We start from the raw sequence: 27,531 nt of genomic DNA, 5'->3' as shown, positions 1-27,531 counted from the left end.
AGGAAGAGCAGCTAGGGAAGACGAAATGGTTTTTAACATGGGATGCATCTACACTGTAGAAATAAGACACTTTGACACCATTTTAATTGCCATGGCTCCATCCTACAGAAATCCTGGGATTGGTAGTTTTGTGAGGGACCAGCACTCTTTGGCGGAGAAGGGTAAAGACCATGTAAAACTATCAGTTCCAGGATTCCACAGGATGGAGGTATAGCACCTAAAGTGGTGTCAAACTTTATTATTTCTGCAGCGTAGATTAGCTCTAGATTTCCCAAATCTCAAGGTTTGGACCTGATACTCAGAACTGAGACCTTCTTTTGTCCTCCTAAAAATGAGGTGAACAAATCTGGCAACCAGAGTTCGATTCCCAACTCAGCTGTGAAACCCACTGGGCGACCTTGGGCAGGTCACATGCTCTCAGCCTCAGGGAAAGGCAAGGGCAAACCTACTCTAACTATATGACTCTAAGATCATGCACTATAAAGGAAAATTTCATCCTCCCCCATCACAACCACAACTGTACTGCCTGAGATGGGTCCTCACTGATCCCTTCCAAGGGGAGAAAATGACACTATGACCCACATGGACAACCTCCCCAGTAAAAAAAACCTACCATAGCTGACCCTCCAAACCCCAGGAAAACCACAAAAATCAGCCATCCTTATGCTGAATCAGGAAGTACAAGGGACATGGAGTTACCTTTGGTGGCATTGCAACCAACAGTGTGGCCTGTAGAAGTGTTGCCAGGGAGGGAAAATTAACCCTGTCCCTTTCATCGTTGCCCAGCTCTGTCCTAAGGGATGCAGAACAAGCAGATTGGAGAAGTTCATGTCGGGGTGAGTTAAAACCAGGCCTGATCAAATTAGAGTGAACTGCAAGAATTCTAAAAACAGGCGCTTGCAAGCAGTAGCACTGACCTACTTAGTGTAGAAGTTGCGCCTGCCTTAAAACCGACACACACACACACACACTCCCTCTCACACACAGCAGATAGCAAGACAATTTAGATTGCAACCTTACACCAGCATACCTAGGGCCACTTCACATTACACAGTTATAGCACTATGACAGCACTTTACCATGGCATCATCCTGTAGAATCCTGAATTCTACAGTTGAAGGAGGGGTACTTAGAATTCCCAGCCAGAGAGGTCTAGTGCTTCATCAAACTACAAACCCCAGGAGTCCATAGGATGCCACCATGGCAATTAAAGTGCAATCATAATTGCATAATTATGCAGTGTAAAAGGGGCTTAGTAGTAAGGCCCACTGAAGTCAGTAAGATTTACTTCTCAGTAGACATTCAGAAACTTTAAACAGCCACAATGGGGGAAATAACTAGAGATGTTCTTCCTCCAGATGTTGTTACATCAGACAATCTTCCAAACGTTCCAGGTATCTAAGATTCTCCCAGAACATGGGTGGCTCTAATATTCCAGATCTCAGAATATTTAAACACCAAAGAGTCTAGTGGCTTCAAGAATAACAAAGTTTATCTGGCATTAGCTTTTGTTCACTGCAAACAATGAAAACGAATGTTGGAGTGTGGGGAAATGAATGAGATTGACGTTCTTGCAGGACTCCTTGTAACAGACTGACACAAGATTCATCTACACTGATAGGAAAATCCAGTTTATCTTTGGGTTATCCCAATCCACAGTAATCATGAGCTAGTCTACACACACTGAAGTGAGTTCAGGAGAACTGTCCACACAACTCTCCCTTTCAAATTCACCCTGGTCCAATAAACCGCAGTATGTGCGGCCACATAGCTGTGGTCACTCCAGGGTTTTTTCCCCTCTTCCTACAATGCATGTTAATGTACGTATTTCTGAATTCCTCCTTCCAGCCTCACATCAATGTCATTCTGGAGCGCAGTCCATCTTCACACAAGAATATCCAGATTTTCCATTCAAAACCAGGATAAATTCCAAATGTTCCCTCCGGATTAAAGCCCTGAAGCCTGGATTCAGCACTCATTGTCCTGTATGTCATGTATGTCACTTGGACAGCTGCAGAGAAAACTGGATTTTATTTAAACTGTTTCATTTAGCATGTGTAAACGTGCCCACAAGCTTCAAAAATTTAATCTTTACAACTGCATCTCTCAGAATCCACAATGGCCATGCTGGCTGTAGCAGCCTGGGACCTGTAGTCCAAATTAAAAGTAACTTTCCCAAGCTCTGCTTCTGCCCTCCCCATACATAAGCTTCCTAGCAAGCCAGCCAGCATAGCAAAACATTTAGCCAGTAATGGTGGGAGAGGACAACATCACTCTCTCGAGAAAATAAAAAGACTGGGTTTTTTACAAAGCAGTCCATGTGCCATGCTCTTTTCACCTCTGAAATTAAACGTGACAGCATTCTGCATGTTCCAGCGATGATGGAAAGGCTCAGCTAAAGAGCAATGTTTTTTTTAAAAAAAATTAAAAGGTACCTCTGATGTCCTTAAGAGTTAAACTTTAAAGTAAAGCTCAGCTCTCTGCTTCACCCAGGCAATGTTCCTGAACTTAAAGATTGTGCAGCTGCAACAAGGAGCAGAGTCTGCCTCAGTGAGCATGCCTCATACTTCAAGAAATGCACATTAAAGTATGCTCAGTTGAGTGCAAAGCTCTTATTAAAAGTTAACGAGGCCAAGTTGCTCATTCTCCTGAAGGTCTGTTCCTTCCACCTCTCGGGCAGCGTCTTCTTAGACAAGAGGAGAGCCATTTAACAAGGCCACTTTGTCCACTCTGTTTCCCAATTGCACTTCTGCATCCTTTCCATTATTATTTTTTTGAAGCATTGCTGATCTCCCCAAACATCAGGACAGCTTATTAAGAAGTCGCACCTGACAAATCAAAAGCACTAAAAACCAGTGTCTCAGAAGGTGTTGAGAAAGTTGAGAAGTAAAAAAATAAGAGTCAGGCAGCCCTCTATTGCCCCATCCCTGGTCAATAACTCATTTTCCTAGAGGACTACTTTGAAAAGGGTGCAGGGGTGATGTACTAGCTCTTGAAGCCTCGCCCATGGAAGTGCAAGAATCAGAAAGCAGGCCAGAACTCATCTGGGAGCATAAGTAGAGCTTGGAAACATTTGTTTTTGGGAATTCAGCTCTGAAAATCCCAAGTGGCCATAATAACTAGATGATTCTAATAGTTGTAGTCCAAAATAGTATGTATTCCAAACTCTGGGCATGGGCTGTATCCTGGAGCTGCGTCCATAGGTCTGGAAACTATGCCCTATGTGGAGCATTTTAGGAAAAGAGACGGTTAAGAAGTGACATCCATCCATTCAACCCATCCCTATTTTAAGTCCTTTTTAGATGAACCCTCAGCACACAGTCCAATTACATGAGTTCACCACCTTCACAAAGCCAACTTTAGGAAATGGAATAAATAAACTGCAGAATCTCCTTCCCTATACATTGGATCCCAGAAATATAGAGACTCGCTGCTCCTAATTACCTATTTCTAGCTTGTAAACCAACACCAAATGTCTTTTCTTTAGGCTTCTGTCTTGTCTTCACACCTTTCCTTCATCAATTCTCCCCACCCACGCTGCTGCCCACACTAGTTAACAGGCTGTGACTGCTCACCTGCCCATAATTCATAGCTGCTGCTATTTCCAGTTATAAAAGCTTCCTGTCATCTTTCACCGAGATCTGTTGCCTCCTTAGCCAAGGAAGCTCTCTGCTCTTTGACTCCTTCCATCTCCTAGGCAGGAGGGGATTCTGGGAAATCAGCATCTCTTCCACTATTCACTGCTGCATCTGTGCTCTCTTGGCTGTTGATCAGGACCTCTCTAGCAAGGATCTTGAATAAAGGCCAGGATCTTGTTGGTGCACTACAGTAGCAGTTGTACTTTTGTCTAAGTCACACAGCAGTGGCAAAAGGGAAGGCAAGCAAAATCCAGTACCTCCAAGTAGCCTCTTGCTCCAGTGCCTCCTTCCTTCATGAGTGCTGCACCCAGATTTTTTTTTAATTCCTGCTGCTACAACAGCATTACTACACTGGCATAGTGCACCAAGAGGATTCCAGCTAAAAGCATCTGCCTTCAAGCCTTCCGGGCTCTAAATTTGGCACAGCGTATAAAAGTAAATTCCTTTGAAGACAAAGGAGCAGGAATATGATGACAACAATGATAACTCCATTATTGTTGTTGTTGAGTGCCTTCAAGTCATTTCAGTATGGCAATCCTAAGGTGAACCTATCATGGGTTTTCTTTTTGGCAGGATTTGTACAGAGAGGGTGTGCCTTTGCCTTCCTCTGAAGCTGAGAGAATGCAACTTGCCTGAGATCACCCAGTGGGTTTCCATGGCTGAGCAGGGATTCAAATCTGACCTCAAGAACCCTAATCCAGTGCTCAAACCCCTACACTATGCTGGTTTACCAGACCCTAAGTCAGCAGTAAGTCTGAATCAATAGATGCCCCCTTTCCTGGAGGTTTTCACTGGAAGCCATTCAACAGAAATCATTGTCCTTGCTGGCTCAAACAACCTTACTCTGGACAAGATCTTGGCTCCATCACCCATTTGGCATTTGTTGCTAATGCACTGTCCATGGTGCAGCTGACCTTCCTTTCAATCCTACCTTGCTACCCATCATTTGGCATTCTATCCTCTCAACCAGGGTACAGTCTACCTGGGCTCCCAATACTCTGGCATCATCATTGGGGAGATTCTGAGCCTTTGTATGGTTTCCTCCTCCATTCTAAAAGTTGAAAAGTGTCTCCAAGTGCTTAGCTACTGGCAATAAGAAATTTAAGGTGAAAAGTCCTCTTCCTTTTGCTTCAGTTTGCTGAAGACAATTCAAGCTCAGACTGGTACCAAGGTCCTGTGTGCATGACAGCAACTAACTGGGGTTGTCTGCTAGAATGATCTCATCAAAAAATGCTAGGAGGGCAGAAAGTCAATGAGATGAAAGATAGATGACAAAATTGATACGTGGAAGGCTTGCTGCTACATGGAAGGAATTCAGCATGACTGTATACGTGAATACATCCATGGTCACTTGAGCAGGAGAAAAGGGATTTTCTAGCTTGGCTAAGGAAAATTACAGCCTCCCATGATTTACTTTATAAATGTCAATTTGATTCAGTGTTTAGGTAGCCATGCAGTGTTACTGAAGAGACAGTTCACTGGGAGGGAGTGCGTTTCAACATCAAGTACAGAAATCCAAGCCATATATACAACCTATCTTTAAGGTTTCTATCCTTTATCATCTTCATGGGGGGGGGGGACTTTCAAAAGCTCATTCTGATGTGATTCTGCCTTATTCAATTATCCCTCAGTCATTGGAGACCTCAAAAAGATTGTAATTTGGAATATCCCTGTATTGTCGTTGGTTTGGATTTCTAAAAGCTCGGTTAGAAAAGAGGAAAATAGATGCAGTCTTGACAATGTTTGCAAAAGAGGGTTCCTGGACAAATAACCATCTAGGCTGGGAAGAAAGAGACATTAGATCATGAAAGCTACTGACATTTAAGTGTGAAGGGAAATACTGTGCATGTGAAATATCCAGTGTCTACAAATATTGATCTAAATCCTATTGCTGGTTCCAACTAGAACAGATCCATTAAATCAATTGGAAATTGGTAAGTCAACATTCATGTAAATTCTCCTGATTTAATTTGTTTACTCTATTTAAGACTAACAATTGGATTAAAACCAGGGTCTTCTTAAACAAGCACATCCTCAAATGGCAAAATGACACCAAGAAGACAGAGAAATTAATCCAAGGTATGTGGCTGAGCCCAATTCAAGAAACAGACAATATCAGACTGTTTTGATGAAAAAGGAGACTCCCATAATACTCCTTCTGAAAACTCCATGGCAATGAGTACATTAGAGGACAGCGCATGGTACCCACATGTATGTTCAGCAAGAAATGTTATTAGTACAGAAGCACTCTGAACCGTGGGAGCTACTACACCTACCGTTGACAGTGAGATGCACCCAGCTGCCGTTGTGGAACGTGTCGTACTGCTGATCCAGCATGAGCACTTTGCACTCATACCAGCCCTGGTCCTCGGAGCGAACCTGGTCAATGCGCAGAGATGCCTTGTCATGAAGGCTGGCACGGCCTGCAAAAGAGAAGCAAAATGGAGGTTAGTGGAAATTCAAGGGAGAAGGCACTTACACTATGACACTCGCCAACTGTACCCAAATGTAATGAAGGAAGAGCCGATTGTTCAGATTGAGCATGGTCCCAAAATGGGTTTGGAAAGAATAGTCACTATTATTAGTTTCCCAACCAAAAAATTGGTTTCTCAACAGTCAGGAAGACCCAATGGGAAGTCTAATAGCGCGGCAGGATTTTGCAGCATTTTCAGACTTCCCAAAATATAGCAGAGGATTTTTCGGGGTAAAAAAAATATGGCTGTTTTTCACAAAATAAAAACAAAACATAGTTATCCATGCTGGAAATATGTTTCATTCACAGGAAATAGTGAATGAAATTATTTTACTGTGCAGGAGATTTGGTTTTTGAACAAAAATCCCATGGTTTTTCTGTGCAAAAAAATCCTCTGGAACAGTGGAATGCTCAAATATGGGGAGAATACTGCACAAAAATACATTCATTTTCTCCAGCAACAAGAAGAAAATGAGAGTAATAATTTGCTCTTGCATGTGAGTACTGCATAGTCAAGGATTTATATCCCTGTCCCAAACTATGAGAATTGTGTGAGGAAGACATTTATGGCTGAAGTGATCCTGAGCAATCCTAGGAAAACTGTTACAATGCATGAACAAGACAGTTGTCTTTCCTTCATGTGCCATCAGCAAGTCAATTTCACATCAGACTTGCATATCAGTTCCAACTGTCCCTGTTTTCCAGGAACTGATGCTAGGTTACACACAACATAAGCAAACTGGAGTTTTAGGTTATGAAGATTATGAAGGAATTCTAAATAGACCCAAGCAAAAATTAACTAAATTTCAAGGGATTTCTTTGTAACATACAACACTCGTTTTTGTTAATTCATCTTAAACTTGGCATAGCTTTAATGTGACATAACTTGACCTCTGCTTATTTTATGTCTGCCCTGGTAGTAGAAGTCCCCATTTGTCTGCTCCCAAATAAACCACTTCTCCAGTTCTCCCCTAATTTTACCGGGTAAAACCTGATTAATTTTTTTGTTATCCAGGACACATTTACATATATCTGGTGGGAATGACGTCTATATATACATATCAGACAATGTAACAGGAATTAGAGAGATGACAGGGCATATTATTCTATTGATCCTCTCCATAATTCTGTTGGGGACAATAAGAGGGACATTAAGAAAGAACTTATTATCATAGTAATAGGCTCCTCGGCTGTGACAATGCTTGGAAATCTGCCTCCCTCACAATTCTTAGTCTATAGAGAAGGAAAATATGGCATGCCGTGATAATGAATAAAATTGCAACATATAAACATCCAGAAGGCGGGGAAATACAATGGAGACATTTCAGCACAGCTTTCATTTATTCACTTTTAGAACAAATATAGACCCTTGGGATTAACACCAGAAGATTTCTGGAGAATGTGAACTAACAAATTAGAATGCTATAATAATTTATAGGGCTTTCCTCCCTTCTTTTTGTCCTTGTCTAGCACTGAGAAATGAACTGTAAGATTACATTTTCATTAAGACAATTATATGTATGTATGGTGATTATTTTATTTTGAGCATGGATTGCTGAAGCTGTCATTCTTCAAGATTCAGTTCCTTCCTCAAAGTCTTTACAGCAAGGATAGGAATCACAGGGTCTTCCTGGGTCCAGTCCCAGAAGAAAGGCGGGATGTTTAATTAATCAATTAATTAATGTCCCTTAATACCTATATGTCCCTGCAGCCTTAGCTATTGTAGCCAACAATGAAGAATGCTGGAAGTTATAATCCAACCATATCCCGAGGACTACATGATTCGCACCCATGTTCTGCACCATGGTCAGAGTACCTGTGGGCTTCTGCGTGCTGTTGGGTTCCACCTCCCATCAGCCCCAGCCAGTAAGGGTCAATAATTGGGGGTAACTGGAGCAAGAATCCAATGCCATCTGAGGCCTACATTCCCTCCTCTCCGAATTCTAAGACTAACATTTCCAAGTGGATAATAAATGTATCTTGTCTTTTTATGAAAAGAAAAACCTGGACAGGTGGATGAACAAAAAACAAGGGTGTTCGATATCACTGAATCTCATTTGACCCTCAGGCTGCATCTGCACTGCAGAAATAATGCAGTTTGATACTGTTTTACCTGCCATGGCTCAATGCAATGGAATCCTGGGATCTCTAGTTTTACAAGGTCTTTAGCCTTCTCTGCCAAAAAGTGCTACAAATCCCAGGATTCCATAACATCGAGCCATGGCAGTTAAAGCAATGCCAAACTGTATTATTACTGCAGTGCAGATGCAGCCTAAGAGTGCCTGACTTTGGGGGGAATGAGCTTTGGGAAATCTCAAGAGAGGAAAGGGGGAAGGGAAGGCTTCTAAGAGATCTTAAGACTGCTGTCCGGCATTGGAAATGGGATGCTGAACATGACCATCTCTTACGTAGAGAGATCTTGTAGCACCCTTGAGACTAACTGGAAGGAAGAAATTGGCAGCACGAGCTTTCGTAGACTTCAGTCTACTTCCTCAGATCTCTTGATATCACTTAACAGGGCTCTCCATACAGTGTGGCTGAGAAAGAAGCCCAAGCCATATCAACCTGATGTTATAGATTATTGATTATAGATGATTTTAAAACCAGAATTTTAACCAGAAATCAGCAGAGAAACCAGGAACTCGATTGGAAAGGAAACATTTTTATTTTGAGCTGCAGCTGTTGTCCCCAGAAGGAAATACATTCCCATGTCTGGGGCCACGATTCTAAAATGAACCAAGTTTTTATAGTATTTTGAACAAAGAAAACTAAAAATCACATTTTATTGGATACACTGAATTAAACATTTACACCCCTGCATATTCATTGGATGTTCAAATATTACATCTAACATACACCTCTATCCCTCATGGTACCCATCAATCAAACCATTATCTATACATTTTGTTTCACTGTCCTCAAACTGTTTAGTACTTCCTTTCATTTGGGCTAGCAACTTAAAATCTGGAGCCATTCAAAGCTGGTGACATTCTGAAACAGAGCATTTGACATGACCTAGAATAACAACCTTTGCTCTTAGTTCATTTTCAGCACTATAAGCTTCAGCTCCTAAGCATAAGTAAAATCCTGAATTTTTACCATTCTACCACACTGTGATTTTGCCAGAGTTGGGAAAGCAATGTCGGATCAGACCCAATGAACCCTTGGCTTGTGCCCTGCAATCCTCAGTAGCATCTTCCTCTCTCCAGACCTGCCACTCAAGCGAAGGGAAAGCTGCAGTGCTTCTAGAAGGCTGACCTAATCATCTAATTAGCATTCCTGGATGGGAGTCAGGGATGCTCCGACCAGCTTGTGACCGCAGCAAGCAGCCATCCGAGCTCATGGAAAAGGGCAGGGGCCGATGGCAGAGCTGGGAGGTGGCCGAACAACAGCCTTCTGCTCAGGGGATAATGGCACATTAAGCGCCATACCTCTGCCAGCACATGCTCTTTTGCCTGTCAGGAGTTCCTGAGCTCAGAAATGTTCCTTTTGGGCACCATAGCATGCAACAGCTATGCTGGCATAGGCATTTTGGGAGCTGTCATTAAAAAAAGGAACTTTTTTTCAAGCACTGGGCTCAGAAGCAAAAAGATGTAGATGAAGGAAGCTGTAGGTCAGAAAACAGACCCCCAACTCATGCCTGCCTCTGGTTTAGGAAGCCCAACTTTCAGGCCGGAAGAAGCTGAAGAAGAAACAAGAACATATGAAGAGACATGCAGTGTGCATGCTGCTTGACCAGACTCCACCAGGCTCTGCCAATCTGGCCATTTTTCTCACATCCAGTCTGCAAAATTGCTCCCTACAATGTTTTAATAATTCTGGAGGCAAAAGAAGTTCCTTTGAACCTATCTATCTATCTAGCTATCTATGCCACCTTGAGTCCCTATATTGAGAGAAAAGCAGGATATAAGAAAATAAAATAATAATAATAATAATAATAATAATATATCTTCAATCCTCTATAAAGGGACAACGTAAGACAAGGACTTGGGAGGGCAGCTATGAAGGAACTAGATGTTATCTTCAAGTGTAAAGAGATATTCTTCAGTAACCAAGTCAGAAACGTTCATGCCATAGTAGTACATCCTATTTCTATGTATGGTTGTGGATGCTGGACAGTGGGGGGAGAAAGGTGAGAGGAAGAAAACCAGATTGTTTGAAATGTGTTGCTGGAGGACAGATCTATATCTCCTTTGCTGTTGTGTGCCTTCAAGTTGTTTCTGACTTACGGCGACCCTATAGCAAACCTATCATGGGATTTTCTTGGCAAGATTTGTTCAGAGGAGGTTTGTCACTGCCGTCCCCTGAGGCTGAGAGAGTGTGACCTGCCCAAGGTCATCCAGTGAGTTTCTTGGCTGAGCTGGGAATCGAATCCTGGTCTCCAGAGCCATAGGCCAACACTCAAGCCACTATGCCACACTGGAGATACTACCGATTGCCAAAGAGACAAAGAAATGGGTCTGAGATTAATTCAAGCCTGAACTCTCCCTAGATGCCAAAATGAATAAACTAAGGCTGTCATATTTTAGACATATCATGAGAGAAAATGACTCAATGGAAAATATAATAATGCTCAGTCAAGCTGAAATGTGCAATGTGCCTTCGAGTCACCTGATGATTTATGAATTTTCTTGAGTTTTCTTGTGTTTTTTGTCCATTGCATCCTCTGAAATAGAGCTTAAAGCACCTGGTATTCATTGATGGTCCCCCTCCAAGTACTAACAACGGCTGACCCTGATTAGCTTCCAAAATCAGATGGGATCTGGTCCCTTTAGAGTATATAGGTAGTAGAGGGGGAAAGGAAGATCACAACACAGGTGTTGGTTCAATCAAGGAAGCCATAGCTGACTTTGTGCTGAATGGTGCTACAGATGACCAAGGCTCTTAGAGGTCTCTAATTCATAGGGGCATCATTAGCTGAAGCCAACTTGGTGATAAATAAGAAGAACAATGAATCATGAGATCCTGGAAAGACTTAAAAGTAATGATATAAGCAATTGACCAGGCACTTCTGGCCTTTGGATCTGTTCAGAGATGGCCTCCCACTCCAGCTTCCCCCATCCTGAGGCCTGGGAGCCTTGAATAAGGATGCAGCAGGCTGGTCCTATTGCCCCCGCATTGTCAGTTCTCATTTCCATCTCCCTGGCTCCCCAGGAACGCATCCGTCCAGAGAGGTTTACCACTCAGCATGTGCGACTGGCAGCAACATCCCCCTCCTGAGGATGTCATGCAAGGTTTCCAGTGCACAGGTCCCCGAAAGCATCACTCGGAGCTTTATGTTGCTGCTACAGGAGACCACAGGAATCAGCATGGAGGAAGCAGCAGCCTTCCTTTTCAATGCCTAGGCTTCGCTTGGCCCAGACAGCCCAGCTGACTTCTCTCTGCTACTGCTTAATTAAAACCAACCAGCCGGAAAGAATGGAATAAAAAGAGAGAGGGAGAGGCAGGGGTGAAGGGGGGGAAATAGAGAAGGGGGGGGGGGCAGAGCAGCTTGGCCTGCTCTGTCTATTAACCAGCCAGGCCAAACTGGACTCAAGCCGAAGACAGATGTACCATTTTACTTGTGGCAGAGGTCATTCGAAAGCATCTTTGCTCTCTCCTGAAAACAAGATAAGCACTTCTTCTTCTTCTTCTTTTTCTTCCTCTGCTAGACCAGGTTTTGGAAGCAGGAGGGAAATGGGATTGAGGAATCATCCTGCAAGTTTCAAGTCTAGCCAGACAAAGCCAACAGTTGTTGGCACACACTGGCAAGCAACTATGTTGTCTTCTCATAAGAGATTGGCTGCTGTCCCCTTGCAACGACAAGGACATAACTAAACTACATCACAATTGCCCTGTATCAAGGGATAACTTCACTCTATTTTGCAGTGTAATGTAGGCTCAAGGGCTCAGAAAGCTGCTTTTAAACATAACTAGTTACAGTAGTTGCAATCTAGGGCTCCGCCTACATTGCAGAAATAAAGCAGGTTGATCCCACTTTAACAGCCATAACTCAGTGCTATGGAATTCTGAGATTTGTATTTTTGTAAAATCTTTAGCTTTCCTTGTCAGAGAGTTCTGATGCCCCACCACACTAGAAATCCCAAAATTCCATAGCATTGAGCCCTGGAGGTTAAAGTGATGTCAAGCTGCTTTATTTCTGCAGTGTGTCAGCAGCCATCGTCTCCTGAATGTTTCTCATAGCTACTAAGTTTTGTGGGTGAAGCTCTACTCAATATATCATCGTCCACCACAAATAAGAACAATATGGAGTAGGGTTGCATGAGAGAAAACAGATGGGGGGTACTCCTGTAAACCTCCCCTCACCCATGCCTTTTCACACTTTTTTTGTTTTTACTTGTTTCCTGAGAAATATTTAAAATGCAAAATGGCACTTTCACCACTTGCTTTCCCCCTTTCCAAGAAGGCATGGAGGATTTTTCTTAAAAATGGGTACAGTGCAGGAGTGTTAACTGTGTGTTCCCTTATGTGCCTTCAAGTCGTTTTTTAATTATGGTGACCCTAAGGCTATCGTGGGGTTTTCTTGGCAAGCCCAAGGCTGAGAGTATGTGACTTGCCCAAGATCACCAGTGGGTTTCATGGTCAAGATCAAAGTTGAACCCTGGTCTCCAGAGTCTTAGAGGTTTATCACATGGGGGGAAAAACGTTCCCCGATGCGTTCTAACGAGCACGAGCACGGGCACGCACGGAGCGTGATGGGAACCCGACGTGTCCCAGAACACTAGTTTACCACATGGCGGAATGCCACCGTCACCGCCGAGCATTCCCAATGTGTTCCCAATGTGTTCCAGGAGGCCCATTTCTGGGAACACTTTTGAAAGCGTTCCCAGAATGGCACCTCCTGGAACACATTGGGAACCTGATGGGAACGCCCGGCGGCAATGGCGGCATTCCGCCGTGCGGTAAACTAACATTCTGGGACCCATCGGGTTCCCATCACACTCCGTGCGCGCCTGTGCTCGTGCTTGTTAGAACGCATCAGGGAACGTTTTTTCCCCCATGCGATAAACCTCATAGTCTTACACTCAAACCACTAGGCAACACTGGCTTTCTAGGAGTGTTAACTGGATGGGGCAAACAGAACGCATTGCTCTTCCAAGTAAGAACATTGAAACTCCTATGAAATTTCCCTTCAATTCCCACATTTCTAGCATCGCTGTAACTTAAAACTTCACTTGAAGATTACAGCAATATATTCTAGTCTTCCAAAAGACAAGTGGTAGGCAAAGTTACCAAGGAGGTATGGGTGATTTCCACTGTTCAATCTGTGATGCTAGAAATTTGGTGACTAGAGGGAAATTTCATTTGGGAAGCAGAATTCTTATAGTGGCAATGCCCTCATTTTGCCACCCCACAGTTATACCACTGGTACTATTGGATCCTTGTGGGGAGGGGGGTCTGAAAATGGCCTCTGGAACTGTACTTTGCCCAAGCCTGGTGTAGAGCTACCATCACCCTCCAGAGATTCTCCAATTGATTATTTCCATGCAATAACTCTATTAGCTTCTTCCAGAGGCTGAATTGAAATTCTGTTGGAGGTTCTGTTGGAAGCTATGAGGTTACTATCTGGAACCAGTGTTGAGAGTAGCAGCTATTACTTATTTTATGCTGATTATTTTATACAGTACTTGCATACTCCTAAAAACCACACACCCCAGTACAGTACTATCTTTTATTGACTGGTAGATTTCACTTGTATATCCCACATTTCTCGCATAACGACAATTCAAGGTGGCTTGCAACCAGATTATCTTTTTAAAAAATGACACAGAGGAAATCAAAAGAAAAGTAAATCACATAGAAATTATAATATTAAAATGCAGTTGAAATAAAAGCAATTAAAAGCACAATAAGGAAAGCCTGGCACCTATTCATTAAAAACCTCTTAGCAGCCAGTCAGTTGCCAAAAGCCAACTAAATAAAAAAGGTCTTGACGTACTCGGTGTGTTTATTTAGAAGCAAGTCCTACAGAGTTCAATAGAGCTTATTTCCAGATAAAAGAGCGTAGGACTGAAGTCATGGTTCATTTTTTAAAAACTTGAGTGTTACTCTAAGCCCATTCAGGCAGCCAGATAGTCTTTTCCCTCTTTCAACCTTGCAATCCTGAGACCAATGTGCAACTGTTTTAAATATATTTGAATCACAGATTCAAACAATGATGAGTAATCGACCCCAAGGGCCATTCTAACCCTGGCTGGTTCAGGAACCCATAGCAAAACCTAACAGGTGGCCATCTAACCTGTGTATAAAAAGCTCCAATGAAGGAAAGGACACCACCCTCCAGGCTAGTGCCACTGTTAAATGGCTCTTACCAATGTAAGGTTCTTTTTCACATTAGAAATGTACTGATTATTCATTTCCATTAAAGATGAGATGGTATTGCAAGTCCAAATTTCCCTAGTAGGAAAATGATACAACTCCCCAGGACAAATGGACAGAGGGCTACATCCATACTGCAGAAATATCGCAGGTGGACATCACTTTAACTGTCATGGCTGAATGCTATGGGATTCTGGGATTTACAGTTTTGTGAGATATTTAGCCTTCTCTGTCAGAGAGCTCCGATGCCATGACAAACAACAAATCCCAGAATTCCATAAAATGGAGCCACAGCAGTTGCTGCTGTCAACCTGGATTATTTCTGCAGTGCAGATGGAGCCAGAAGAGGAAGAATGTACCAGAAAGCTCCAACAATCCCACCAAAATACAATCCTAGGATTCTTTGAGGATTAGAAGAGTGAATTTGGGGGAAATATCCAGGTTTTCTTTAACTGTAGATCGTAAGTGGGGATCATGTGGTCCTCCTGATGTGGATGGATTGTGGGGGTCCTAGGTGGTTTAGTCAGTGATCTGGAATGCTGGAAAATGAAATACAACATTCAGAAGGTCAAATGGAGATGGCCAGTTCTTTTTACGTGTTGAAAAAACCAACTCACCGGCATATTCTGGGTCCACATGGGGAGGGTAGAACCCAAATTTGATGAAGATGGGTATAGGCACTCCAAACTTGAACCACTCCACCACATAAGGAGGGGGCTGGCCCGTCAGTGGATGGATTACGTCGCATCCCAAAATCACACTCTCCCCAGCGCGAGCTGTCACAAATTCGGGTTCCTCCCTTAAGCCGTGGGCACCTGGGAAAAGGAATGAGAGAAGAAGAAGAAAAAAATCAATGCTTCTGTTAGCTAAGGAAGCCATTCTGCCAATCCACATGTTGCATGACCAGAAGCTGGCAGCAGTTGGTCTTACATAACTTTGAAGAAACCTTCTGAATCACCAAGATGTTTATTGCCAAGGCACAGAGAAATGGAAGGTAGGAATCAATAAAGAAAAGGGCACCGTGAACTAAGCTTGGCATAGCAGACAGGTCAGTAGCTTGTTTTCAGCACAAATCACATTATCACTTCTGTTGGGACTGAATAGCCCAGTCACATTGGCTCTACCTGCTGATTCAGTCCCTGTGTTAGCCATGTCACAGTCAAAAGGATCTTGAATGCCCACCTTTTGAGTGGAAAAACTAGCAGAAGTTTTGATTAAGCCACAAAAGCCAAAGCAAATGGGACTTAACAACTTAGACAGGCAGGGAATCATTCTCACCATGCTCCATTGTTGTTCATAAGGTGAGAGAAGAGCTGAAGAACCTCCAGGTCTGGGCTCAAAAAGGAGTTGGCAACATACAATGAGCTGAAAGAGACTTCTCAAACTGGGGAGCCAAATGTAGAAATACTTAATTGAATACTGGTTGCCATACCTCTAGTATTATAAGGTACAGTAAAGGGTGGGAACTCAACTCAGGTATTTCCTGCATACAGACTCCAGTACCTTCCCCTTGCACTATCATCAACACTATATCAACTACAAGTAGGGTAGACTGAAATCTGTGTTTAAGGCTGCCACCTAAGCTGATGTACCAGTCTTATAATATACTGCACTGCACTGGCTAAGCAACAGAATCAGCTCACCCACCCCTCCAAGGCCCAATCCTCACCTTCTAGGTTCTACAAAGCCTTAACCTTCCAACTTGCTCCTTCATTTAGACATATTGCCTAGTGGTGGTGTGTGCCTTCAAGTCTTTCTCCATTTACGTCAACCTTAAGGTGAACCTATCATGGGGTTTTCTTGGCAAGATTTGTGCAGAGGAGGTTTACCATTGCCTTCTCCAGAGACTGAGAGCATGTTACCTGCACACGATCAGCCAGTGGGTTTCATAGCTGAGTTGGGTATTGAACGCTGGACTCCAGAAATGTAGTCCAACATTCAAACTACTATGCCATACTGGCTCTCACCGTCTCATAACAGACGTCCTTGGCTAAGTAAACCCTCTTCCTGAACCTTTATCTCTTGCCCTGGATCACATGAGTTGCCTGTAACCCTTCATTCTTTTGATTATTGCACTGGAAATTAGTGATTTTCTAGTATTTTCTTGGTTTTCATAGCTGCCACTATTGTCTCAAGGACCCAAACTGGGTTGAGTTCCCAAGCTGACCTGCAATATTTACCTCTGGGCCACTGGACTGACAACCAGTTTCCCCATGAGGATACTAAAATGTGGCGGCTAAGGGGGGCTTATCCCCAAGAAATATAGTTAGATGATGGAATTTCAGGGGGTGCGACAAAGATATTTGTATTAATCTGGATTCAGTTTTCTTTTGTCAATCAAGACAAAATCTAGGAATTTTGTCAATCAAGACAAAATCTGACTGCAGATTGCAAGAAAATCAGCAAAACATTTTGACAAAATCATGAATGAAAGGCAAAGAGGTGCAGTAATTGAATTTTATGTTCACAATTGGGATTGATTTTACTGTTTACATTTTTCCCTAAATACATTAGAATCTAATTGCTCAATTTGGATTTGCACTTTATGGACTGAGCTAAAAGCTTGATTTTCTTTGTGTTCACAGTTTTGTGTGTGGTTCAAAAATTTAAAATTTAAACTTCTTCATCCTCAAATGTGATATTACTTTTGTAGAGGTAAGGCAATGGCAAATGTTAACTGAATAAATCTTGCCAAGAAAACCTCATGTTAGGTTCACCTTAGGGTTGCAATAAATTGGAGACGACTTGATGGCACATAAGAAGAACAACAACAAAGGGGTGCAAACATTAATCAAATATATCCTAGGGATGTGGGGCATAGAAAAGGTTAGGAACCAATGGTCTAAAACATCTAGAAGATACCAGATTGCCTACTCGAGTCTCCAGTGATGAGCAATGACTTTCCAGTGCCCTTTTGTATATCCTGCTCCTGAGATATGGACCTTCTCCTAGTTCCTCTTTGGGGGGTACAGGGGAATGGAGTAGTACCCTTGATCCCTCTATTGGTTGCAAGCAGTTTTAGGAACACCATCATGCTCATTCTCAAGGTCAACGCACAACATGTACTCAGAATCCTCTATGTTCTCGTGTTCTTTCAAAGCTGGGGGGGGTTCACTTTGGGGAATCACAGTTCCCAGCATCCCCATCCCCACCCCACCAGCATAGGAACCAGTTACTATAAAGGAAAGGGCAGATCAAGCTAAGGGCATAAGAAACATTTGGGAATAAAATGACAAGGGTTTCGGCCAGGGTTCCCTCTCAAAAAGACTCCAAGGTGAAACGGGAATGGGGTGGAGAATGCAAATGGAGAGGCACCTGTGCATTCATAGAGAAATGCAACTGTTTCTGGAAAAGCTGAGCTGATGAGGTAGTAAGCTGGAGTATTCTGCTTTCAAGGTTCAGGAGGAGGAGCAGGAGGCATTGTGCCCCAAGGGGTTTTGCCCCCTCCCCAGCCTACACTGGCAGTGCCAGACAGTTGCAGAGTCAGCCTCTCTGCATTGCTCCAAGGTGACCTTCCTGCAGGGGCTTCCCCACCCCCACCGCACAACTTTCACTGCCTCTCAATCCGGAGAAACACAAAGGAGGAGGAGCAAGACTCACTGGCAAGAACCATATACCTTCTCCCCACCACCACCACCACCACCTTTTAGGCTCTCCGCATTGCCTAATAATACCTGCAGGGAATGTCTTTCCTCCCTATAGCAGGGGAAGCATCCATTCATAAACCAATTTGCCTTTCTGTCCAATCACCGGCAAAGAGCTCCAAAAATCCCTAGAACGGGCCTTTGATGGGGAAACCGCTGACGCAGCCAGAGCTGCAGTACAAGTGGTGACAGCATTGTTAAAATAGCAACAGGATAAATTACAGTTGCTGCTACACCCAGGGGGAGAGAGAGAGAACCCAATATCCATTACACATGCACAGATCTGCACCTACTGCCTTCATATGTACACCTTACTAGAGCTAGGAATCCAATCTCCACCCAACAAGGAAGAACCCACAGTTAGAACCACATATCCACTAAACGTGTTCAAATCCTAAGTCTATTTAGTGTGATGAACGTTAATGCACACAGATATTCAAAGTATCAGATGGCTTCGCTGGTGGTTCCAAGGTGTTTTACTAAGGAGATCAACTAGTGTCACTGCCCTCCGGAGGCTAAAATGCACTCGCTAGCTCACTAGCTCACTCCCACATACACAGTTGCATACACACACACACACACACACACACACACACACACACTATACATAGGTGCTCATCTTTACAACTCCCATAGGTAAACCTCATGGAGAATGCAAAAAGGTACCTTCACTGATCCACATCAACCAACCGATTCTAGCATTTTCCCTCTCCATCAGAAGCAAGTGATGGCTTAGTGCCAAGCTTAGTGCCAAGCTACCACCAAATGCCCTGAGGTGGCATCACTAGGGGGGTGCAGGGGGTACGGACCAAGAAGGGTGACACCACTGCTCCTCAAACACTTGTATTTGGGCAGAAACATTGTGGCATTTGCCTGTATCTCTTTAAACAGCTTTAAAAGATGGCGGGAGTGGGCTGAATCTCACTGGGGGAAGAAAGGGGGGCCCCCAGAATTTGAGGAATTTTTTAAAATTAAAATTTCAAAATGTTAATTATAAAAAATATTTGTTTTAATTTTTGATGTTTTTAAAACATTATTTTTGAATCTTCTTTAAAAACATTACATTTGAACCAAATCTTCACTATGTATCTGTAAGTACATTTAGGTTATGTGTATGATATTGTAACTTGAAGGTACTGTATAATTTTAATTTTGCTAGTTGTTTGTGTCGCAACTATTAGCAGTACATTCAGTGGTATATGGGGAATTATGATTTATGAGTAACAACAGTGCAAAAAAGCATCACAAAGGATTCTGTATGGTGTGAATTGGGGGAGGGTGACACGATGAGTTCCTGCACTGGGTGACACCAACCCTAAGGATGCCACTGATGCCCTGAATTCCATCAGGGATAGTTCACAACAATATATTGCTAGTTGGGAAGCTCCTACTTTCCTACAGCTACCTGGAAGGATTGCCACTAAGCTTAGAAGAAAAAAGGAAGCAAATGAGCCAATAAAGTCACCATCTTAACGGAAACCTTGGCTCCACCTTGGCTCCACTACAACGCAACCTGGAGACTACTCCCATTATAAGCCTACATCCTGGGGAAGTGGCCAGGCCATGCCTTAACCTGATGGCTTAGACCATTTTTAAAAGGGGGATTAATTGCATGTACAAATGATAGGCGTATCAGAGGATATTAGCCACAATGCTGAAGTGGAACCAAAGAAGAGCTACTGTTCATAGGTTTCCCAGAAACAGCTGACTGGTCAAAGTGGGAATTTGGCATATCTAGACTGATTTCTTTGTGAGTTTGTTTACTCAAATTCAGTGCTGTCCTGCATCCCGATGATGGTTTTGGATTTACCCAGCCTCTTTGGCATGAGGTCAAAAAGGAAGAACTGGGTGTCATAAGCATAAAAATGATTTCAAATCATAACTCTCTGTATAGTCATCCTCTCTTACAGTGGTTTTCAGTAGATCAGGGATGGACATCTATCCCAGCATCCCGACCCAGCATAACCAATGTTGAGGGATTATGGGCAATGCAGACCCAGAACCTAGAGAATATCATCATAGTGGCTCATCTCTGATATAAAGGCTGAATCACTCTTAGTCCAGCCTACCTCGGGGTAAAGTGGGCAAAGAGACCCACATATCCTGCCTAGCGCTAATTTATGGAAAGGCACAATTTAACTGACAAATAGATTACTAGATGAGAATCACTGCAGAAATGTAGATTACTGCAGAAAGGTGGTGCTTTGGAACCAAGAAATGGCATTTTGTTAAACAAAATAAAAAGAAATAAAGGACAAGCAAGGGGATCACACTCTCCTGCTCTAGACTGTGTGGCCACTTGGACCAGGGGAACAAGAGCATTCCTTCATCCAGTCCTGCCTTTCCACAGAAGGAAAAAGGGGACTCTGCGATAGAGCAGCTGGTGCAGCCTGCTGATGTCACTTCTCATCAGGGCTGTCAAATGAAGCTTGACAGAGTGTCTGCAGAAAGAGATGGAGGCAGGGTTGGCAGTCCGGGATTAACATGAACAGAGAAAAGTAGGCAGTATTATCTCAGAGTAAGACCCTTCTGACCCGGAGGTCTCTTTCTCAAGCACTCTGCAATCCCAGATGTGTGGGGTGGTACAGATGTGCAGGGTGCAGGATGGATTGCCCTTTGTGTTGAGAAAATGTCAATCTGGAAATGCTCAGAGATGCTCTCGATGATCTCGAAGTTTAAGCAGCTTGGAGAGGAGGGATGAAAAAGGCCATGCTACAGATGGAAATCAGATGAGTTTTGTTTGTCCATGTTTTGTACAGTTTTCTGTGATGGACACTGTGACACAAAGAAATAGAACCAAGCTGATTCCTAGCAGTTGGAAAATGTAAGGGTGGCAGCATCTGTTTTTCTCAGTGCCCCCAAAAGTGAGTCTGCAGAGGCTGGTGACTCCAATGTCAGAGGGAGGGATAAAACCACTCTGGGTTTTAGTATGAACTTTAAAGAAGCTGTACAAGGTGATGAAACTATTTGGAGCACACTGTTCAACATAAGGTTCCCACTGAGACCCCGAGGAGATTCTGAACAAGAAACTTTCACCATGCCTCTGGAGAAAGTGTGTTCTTTCCCCTCTAACCTGAATTCTCATGTAGATTGTATGTTTGTGTGTGTGTTTCAGAAACATATTGCCTCTTTCAGCAAATCAGTCACCACATGTAAATGCAAACACACACAGGGAAATGGTTGTCCCCCTTAGTGAAGGATAATCCATTCTTCACGAAGATGGTGATAGATGAACATCATCATTTTTATTATCATCATCATCATCATCATTTTGCCTCCGCTGAAACAGTAACCCCTATATAAAAAAAGAGCAGCCCTTTCATTAGGAAGAAGATATTTAAAATGGACAGTATTGGAGTGTGAGGGGTGGGCTAGAGAGATAAACCAGCCGATGAAAGAAATCAAGCTACAGCCCTCACCCAGCCATGCAAGCTTGAGCTGGAAGATGCTGGAATGCACTGATTTAGATGTCCCAGTACAGGACCTCATGGGAACTCCCAGTTAAAATTCAGATAGATCTGCCCCAGCTTTGCCTTGCCTCACTTCTACTTTGCCAGCAGCAGAATGCAGTCTGTGGCGGCTGCTACCATCACTGCCTCCTCCTCCTGCTCCTCTTCCTCCTCCTCCTCCCTCAGCCCCAATGAGGGATCTTCAGAAGAATGGGGAAAGCTTTCCCTACCTCTCAGCTGATGCTGCTGATGCTGCTGCGCTCTGCTCTGCAGGGCTGGTGCTGATTGGCCCGGGATGACATCACTGTTTTTTCCACAACAGGAATCTAGTACGCTGGAAAGTCTATTTTTGGCACCCGGGAGACCAAGGGTGTCAGCAAGTCCCAGACACCAAAATTCCCTCTGGGACACAGGTGGGACAGGTAGCCTTCGTGCACCAGGTTGCAGGAGGGGGACAAACACACACCACCACCACCACCATCCAACAGCACACACCACCTCGCCCCTTTCTTGCTGTGTATAATGTGTGTGCAGGGAGGAGGAGAGAGATGGAGCGATGCACGGATGGAGGTTATCAGGAGGGGAAAGGAATGTGGGGGGATGTATGGCGTTCAGACGCAGATGGCACTGCCACTGCATAAGAATTTAGTCCTTGGAGCTGTGTGAAAAAGAAGTGGGAGGGTTCACCTGCCAGGGCCCCCCTTTCAGAAGTGTAATGCCTATCCATCCTTTGAAGGGAAGGATGTGTGTGAGAGAAAGAAAGAAAGAAAGAAAGAAAGAAAGAAAGAAAGAAAGAAAGAGCACATCTCAATCCCAGAGATGCACGACAGCCGTCAGCACCCTCCCCCTCACCTCAATCCTAAAAGGAGCTTACAAAAATCAGGTGCTGCAACCCCTTCTCTCCCACCCTCCAAGCAAAGCCTGAGCACAGCCTCCCTCCGATGGCACACACTGCTTTCTTCACACCTTGACGCAACTCATTATCACCGCATTTCCAATGTGGCTGAGGCTTTCGCAAGCCGTCAGCAGACAAGATGACTTCAGCTACCCTCCTTTCAATTCTCCCTCCTCCTCTTCCTCTCCCCTCCCCACATACTTTCTATAGCATCTATACCCAGAACCATCTCTTGCATTGACATCCAAGGTCAGGCAGAGGAGAGAAAGAAAGAGAAGATTCCAGTGCAACCCAGTGCATTATTCTGTGGGGCACACACAAATAGCTCTGGAAGGAGTAGCCCCCAAGATGGCCCTCGTTGGCTAGATCTGCTTTTCAATACCACATTGGCAGCCCAGTTTTTTTTTCTGGAAACACAGTAGACCATAGTTCCAGGGACGTAGCCAGGATTTTAGGAAGGGGGGAGGTCCAGACTAAGTGCCACCATTATAATGGGGCTTGGGTGCAGCAGTGCAGCAGCACATACCATTCATTTTTCTAACGGAAGGGGGGTCCGGACCCCAAGATCCCCCCCTTGTCTACGTCCCTGATAGTTCCTTTACTGTATCTCCCAAAGACTGCTATGCCTGCTAACAGAGCCTCCGTATACAGAAGCAGTGTGCTTCTAATTGTTAGATCACAAGCAAAAACCAAAAAATGGATAGACATTACATTGAGACATCTCATGTGTAAGGCCCCCAAAAGGACTTGGAAAACATAATGCAGAACAAAATGGGCCTTGGTTTGTTCCAGCAAGGCTATTCATCTTGTTCAGTTGAGAAAAGAAAATGCAAGATGGCTCAGACAGAGAGAGTGAGGAGGAACAGAGTTGTAATAACCTTTGCACCAATCCAAAGTATATCCAGGCAACCAGAGAAGTGTATCTTATGATAAGGGCAGACAGATGTTTGAAAGATATTTTCATTATGCTGGGAATGATTTCTGAGGGTGCATCTACACTGAAGAAATAATGCAGCTTGACACCACTTTAAGGGTTGTAACTTCATCTTATGGAATCCTAGGATTTGTAGTTTTACAAAGTGTTTAGCCTTTTCTGCCAAAGAGTGCTGATGCCTCGCCAAAATACAAATCCCGGGATTCTGTAGAATGGAGCCATGGCAGTTAAAGTGGTGTCAAAGAGCATTATTTCTACCATTTGGATACACCCTCAGTCACATAAAATTAACAGTAGCAATCCCTCACCACAACCCTACAGGGCAATGCTGTGCATGTTCATTCAGAAGTAAAATCTCACTGTATCCCATAGGGCTTACACCAAGTGTTCATAAAACTGCAATGTCAATTAACATGCTAAAACAAGAAATGGAAGGTGGAATAATTGACTTTAAGCTGGTGGTGAGAACTCACAAGGCAGCAAAACACATGCACACAATGGCAAGGATTGCTCCAAGTGAGAACCTTGCTCCATCAATGGCTGGAGCTGAACAGCTGGCTCAGGACTCCAAGAATCCTCTAAATTTCACCCCTTTCCACTGAGTAGGAGACCTTAATTTTTTTTTCTTCATTCATGCTCTTACAGCAGGCTGCAAGGACACATCATGCCCAAACCAGAAATTATATGGTGTCACTTCCAGTTTCAATTGTTTGGGTGGCAATGGTCCTTTGTTGTATTGGGGGAATGGGATGTCATAGAAAGTTATTTTACTAACCTATGAAAGGATGGAAGCCTGAGTCAACCTTGGAGCCCCCCAGGATAGAACTTACAACTTTATGGCTGCAGGACCGGCATTTAACCACTGCGCCACCAGGGCTTTGGGGCAATACAGAACTTGGTCTAGTACTGGAGCCAGGCTTAAGAGGTGTCAAAGATGACACAGGCATGGAGGCCTTAGGTTCAGGGATGGTTGGGTCTGATCAACAAGTCAGACTTCACTGACTCATGTTTGGCTTGCTCGGCAGTATCGGAAAAAGCCAACTCAGAGATTGCATCCTTAGCTTCTGAGTTCATAGCCAGATGATTATTGGTCTCCTGAGATGTGGCAGGAGAAGACAAAGCTCTGAGTGGATTGCTTATTTGATAGGACCATAAGCTTAATTCTAATCATTAGAACAAATTGGAAGAAAGAGACTGTGCTCAGTAGCACCCAGTTCCAGGCATTATTCTAATGTGCTGTTAGATGTATTTTTAGCTGCAGAAAAATAATATACATATATTAGGAAATGGGGATGTTGCAGTTGGTGATAAAGGCTTTATTTCTTTAAACAAATCAATGAGGAAAAAAAAAACAAAAGGCTTGTAGAGATGACTGAGAGGTGATATGATAGCCATCTTTAAATATTTGAAGCCCTGCCATGTAGAAGATGGAACAAGATTGTTTTCTGCTACTTTTGAGGCTAGAGTGACAATAACCAAGGGATTCAAATTACATGAAACAGGATTCCACCTAAACATTAGGAAGAACTTCCTATAAGTATCCTGTTCAGTTGTGGATTAGATGTGCCTTAGAGAATGGCGGACTCTTTGGAAGTCTTTAACCAAAGTCTTTAACCAGATGGACATCTTTTGGAAGTGCTTTAGTTGTGTATCCCTGCATGGCGAGGGGTTAGACTAGAACTGTAGTCTTTTCCAACCCTACGATTCCATGAAATAGATACAGTAATTAGAATCTCTAGTCTTACCTTTCAGTGTTCATGACCTTATATTAATAGTATATTGTTGAGACCAGCTACCTGACTGCTCCATCTGTGACCAAGGGGAAAACATGCATGAATCTGTTTTGAACCCAAGTGTGCTGCTATAGGCATTGTCAGCTGCATCCTACACTCTCTTTGCAACACAGCTGCAGGGCTCACTGGCATCTAGAATGTTCTGCATTTCATCACCAGATCTTGTAATGATTTTCATCCTTACAGAAATCTTGTCAATTTTGGTTTGTTCCACAATGCCATCACACCTCGGAGTCAGTGCCAGTGCATCTTCAGTCAGTGTCTTTCTCTGTCACTTTCTACAATGCACTGCAAGGTCATACATGCAAAATAACACAAGGTATTAGGTGGATTGTGGAGGGATGCCTCCTTGGTACCCATTCTCTGGCATCTCATACATCTTAAAAGAAACATTGCTCTACTCCTTAATTATTAGTTTATTCCTGCAGCCATGAACCACTGGTTCACTCTTGGTTCCACAAGCTTTAGGCTTCTGTAAAAATAAAACCTGATGCCTTAACACTGCATGCTGTTATGGGCCATCCCAAACATTATCCCTGATATCATAAGTCAGTCACTTGAAAGGCCGTAACTATAAGCACCCATAAATGCACTTGTGCATCAAACAAATTGCATATTCTGCCCAAAGACACCGAAGTGGAACTACAGTCAAGAGCTTAAAGGTTATTTTATCTCCTTGGGGAACTGTTGGCAAAGGTAGGAACTGGAGAAACCCAGCCAAAAATACTTAACACATCACTACGCTACCATTTCCAGCATTCTTTACAGGAGCACACCACAGATATAAAGCCATGAAATCACTATACCTTTATAGTACACCCTATGAAATTAATGGGGGGGACCTCTGTTTCACATCAACAGCCACAGCTGCAAATACACATGTGCCATGACTCCATACATGAATTTTTTTAATGGACTAAGTAGTCTAGAAATAGATGAATTCCCAATCCATCAGTGCAGAGTATTTGTTGATGTAATTCCTTTCCTTCTGCAGAGTATTTGTTGATGTAATTCCTTTCCTTCTCTCTCTTTTTCTTCTAAAAAGTCCATGTTACTACACCAGACTGCCCACTGCAGTTCCAGGCCTCCCCAAGACTTCCATTTGGTGCCAGACACTTACACATGTTACTGATGTAAGATATTCTTTGTTGGTGCTAACTGATGAAGGACCTGGTATACAGCAGAGAAGCATTCCAGGCTTTTTGCTGATGAGGTCCAGTCTCACCTCATTGCCAATGGTAGAACTGTGCACCTAAGGAACTAATGTTACCCAGAATATCCTTGGCAAGCAACCCAATTGCCCATAGCTGGCTAAATTCAGAATCCCAGGGCTGGGGTACATTCTGTCCCATAAGGTGAAGCCAATGGAAGATGGATCCCAAGAGTTATATAGCACATAAGCAAATAAATAAATAAACCTTTTCTAAGTTACTGGACTTATCAACATTTAGCTATGGTGCTAACAAGAACTCCAAAACCCATCTGCATGGTGGCAGAAGCCCAACTTGCTACAGTAGAAAAAGAGAGCAATTACCATACCAGCCTCACAACTTCAGGTTTGTTTTACCATTTCCTCTGAGAAGGGGGAAAACATGAATGCACGGATTTATACCCTTTATTTCATCACGTTTTTTTACTCTTGTGTCCCATGGTATTACATACTCACAAGACATTCAGCTTGGAAAAATTACAGCTCCTGTAATAACTCAGCCGACAGGGCTGCAACTGCTATGCAAGTAGCCATGCTGCCTGGGGCATTACTGGAGTTGTACCCCATCCAAAAAGTAACTTTCTTAGCTATGGCCTACCTACAAAAAGTTTCTGAACTAGTTGTGGCATCGAGTCTGCACTCTGAAAGAGTGTTTTCCTTCCTCTCTCCCTCTCGCAACATGTCCCAGTTTCTCTCTTCTCTTCCCATTTTTTCTCTTTCTCCTCAATCTACATCTATTATTGCAAACTGAGTTCCAAGTACGCAAGCAGTTTGCACAAAATTAACTCTGGGGAGCAAAAGGAGAATCTTGCTCTTCCCAGTAAGATCAGACAAAAGCAAACTACTGCATCCTTTCCTTTCCATTAATACCTTTGTCTATCTTGATCCCATTTCAATGTCATTTGGCTACACCTAGTCCCGGTTTTCATCTGTGAAATTTCAGAGGATATAGTAGAAGCCACATTTACCTTCCCACTTTCAGCAGAGGTTATGGGGAAGCACATCCATTTAACAGCTGCTTTCTATTTTTCCAAGCAGCACGGACAACATTTGTGCACACAGCTCCTGCTTTATTTCTTTTGCCAAGTGTAAATAAATCTGATCAAGCTGGACATATGGAGGGTCTTGGATACTTGTTCATAGCAGCAGAAGTGATACAGTACCTACGCTACAAAT

At 43.3% G+C, this 27,531-nt stretch overlaps 1 protein-coding gene across 5 annotated transcripts in view; it reads right to left on the bottom strand.

Annotated features, from left to right (window-relative positions):
* The window catches only part of IGSF9B (immunoglobulin superfamily member 9B), a 140,086-nt gene that overhangs the window by 79,898 nt on the left and 32,657 nt on the right, over nucleotides 1-27,531 (bottom strand). For all 5 annotated transcript variants that reach the window (XR_006104830.1, XM_042477404.1, XM_042477405.1 and 2 more), the window contains exons 2-3: nucleotides 15,048-15,245; nucleotides 5,915-6,061 (exon numbers count right to left, since the gene is read on the bottom strand). Coding sequence is in view for 4 of the 5 variants with exons in the window: in XM_042477404.1 (XP_042333338.1) it covers nucleotides 5,915-6,061; nucleotides 15,048-15,245 (345 nt within the window). In the remaining variant the exon portion in view is untranslated. The remainder of the gene's footprint in view (nucleotides 1-5,914; nucleotides 6,062-15,047; nucleotides 15,246-27,531) is intronic.

This window comes from Sceloporus undulatus, chromosome 6 (genome assembly GCF_019175285.1).
Source record: "Sceloporus undulatus isolate JIND9_A2432 ecotype Alabama chromosome 6, SceUnd_v1.1, whole genome shotgun sequence".
Classification (NCBI taxonomy): domain Eukaryota; kingdom Metazoa; phylum Chordata; class Lepidosauria; order Squamata; family Phrynosomatidae; genus Sceloporus; species Sceloporus undulatus.
Note: the sequence above shows the minus strand (reverse complement) of the source record. Positions and strands in the feature narration are given on the sequence as shown.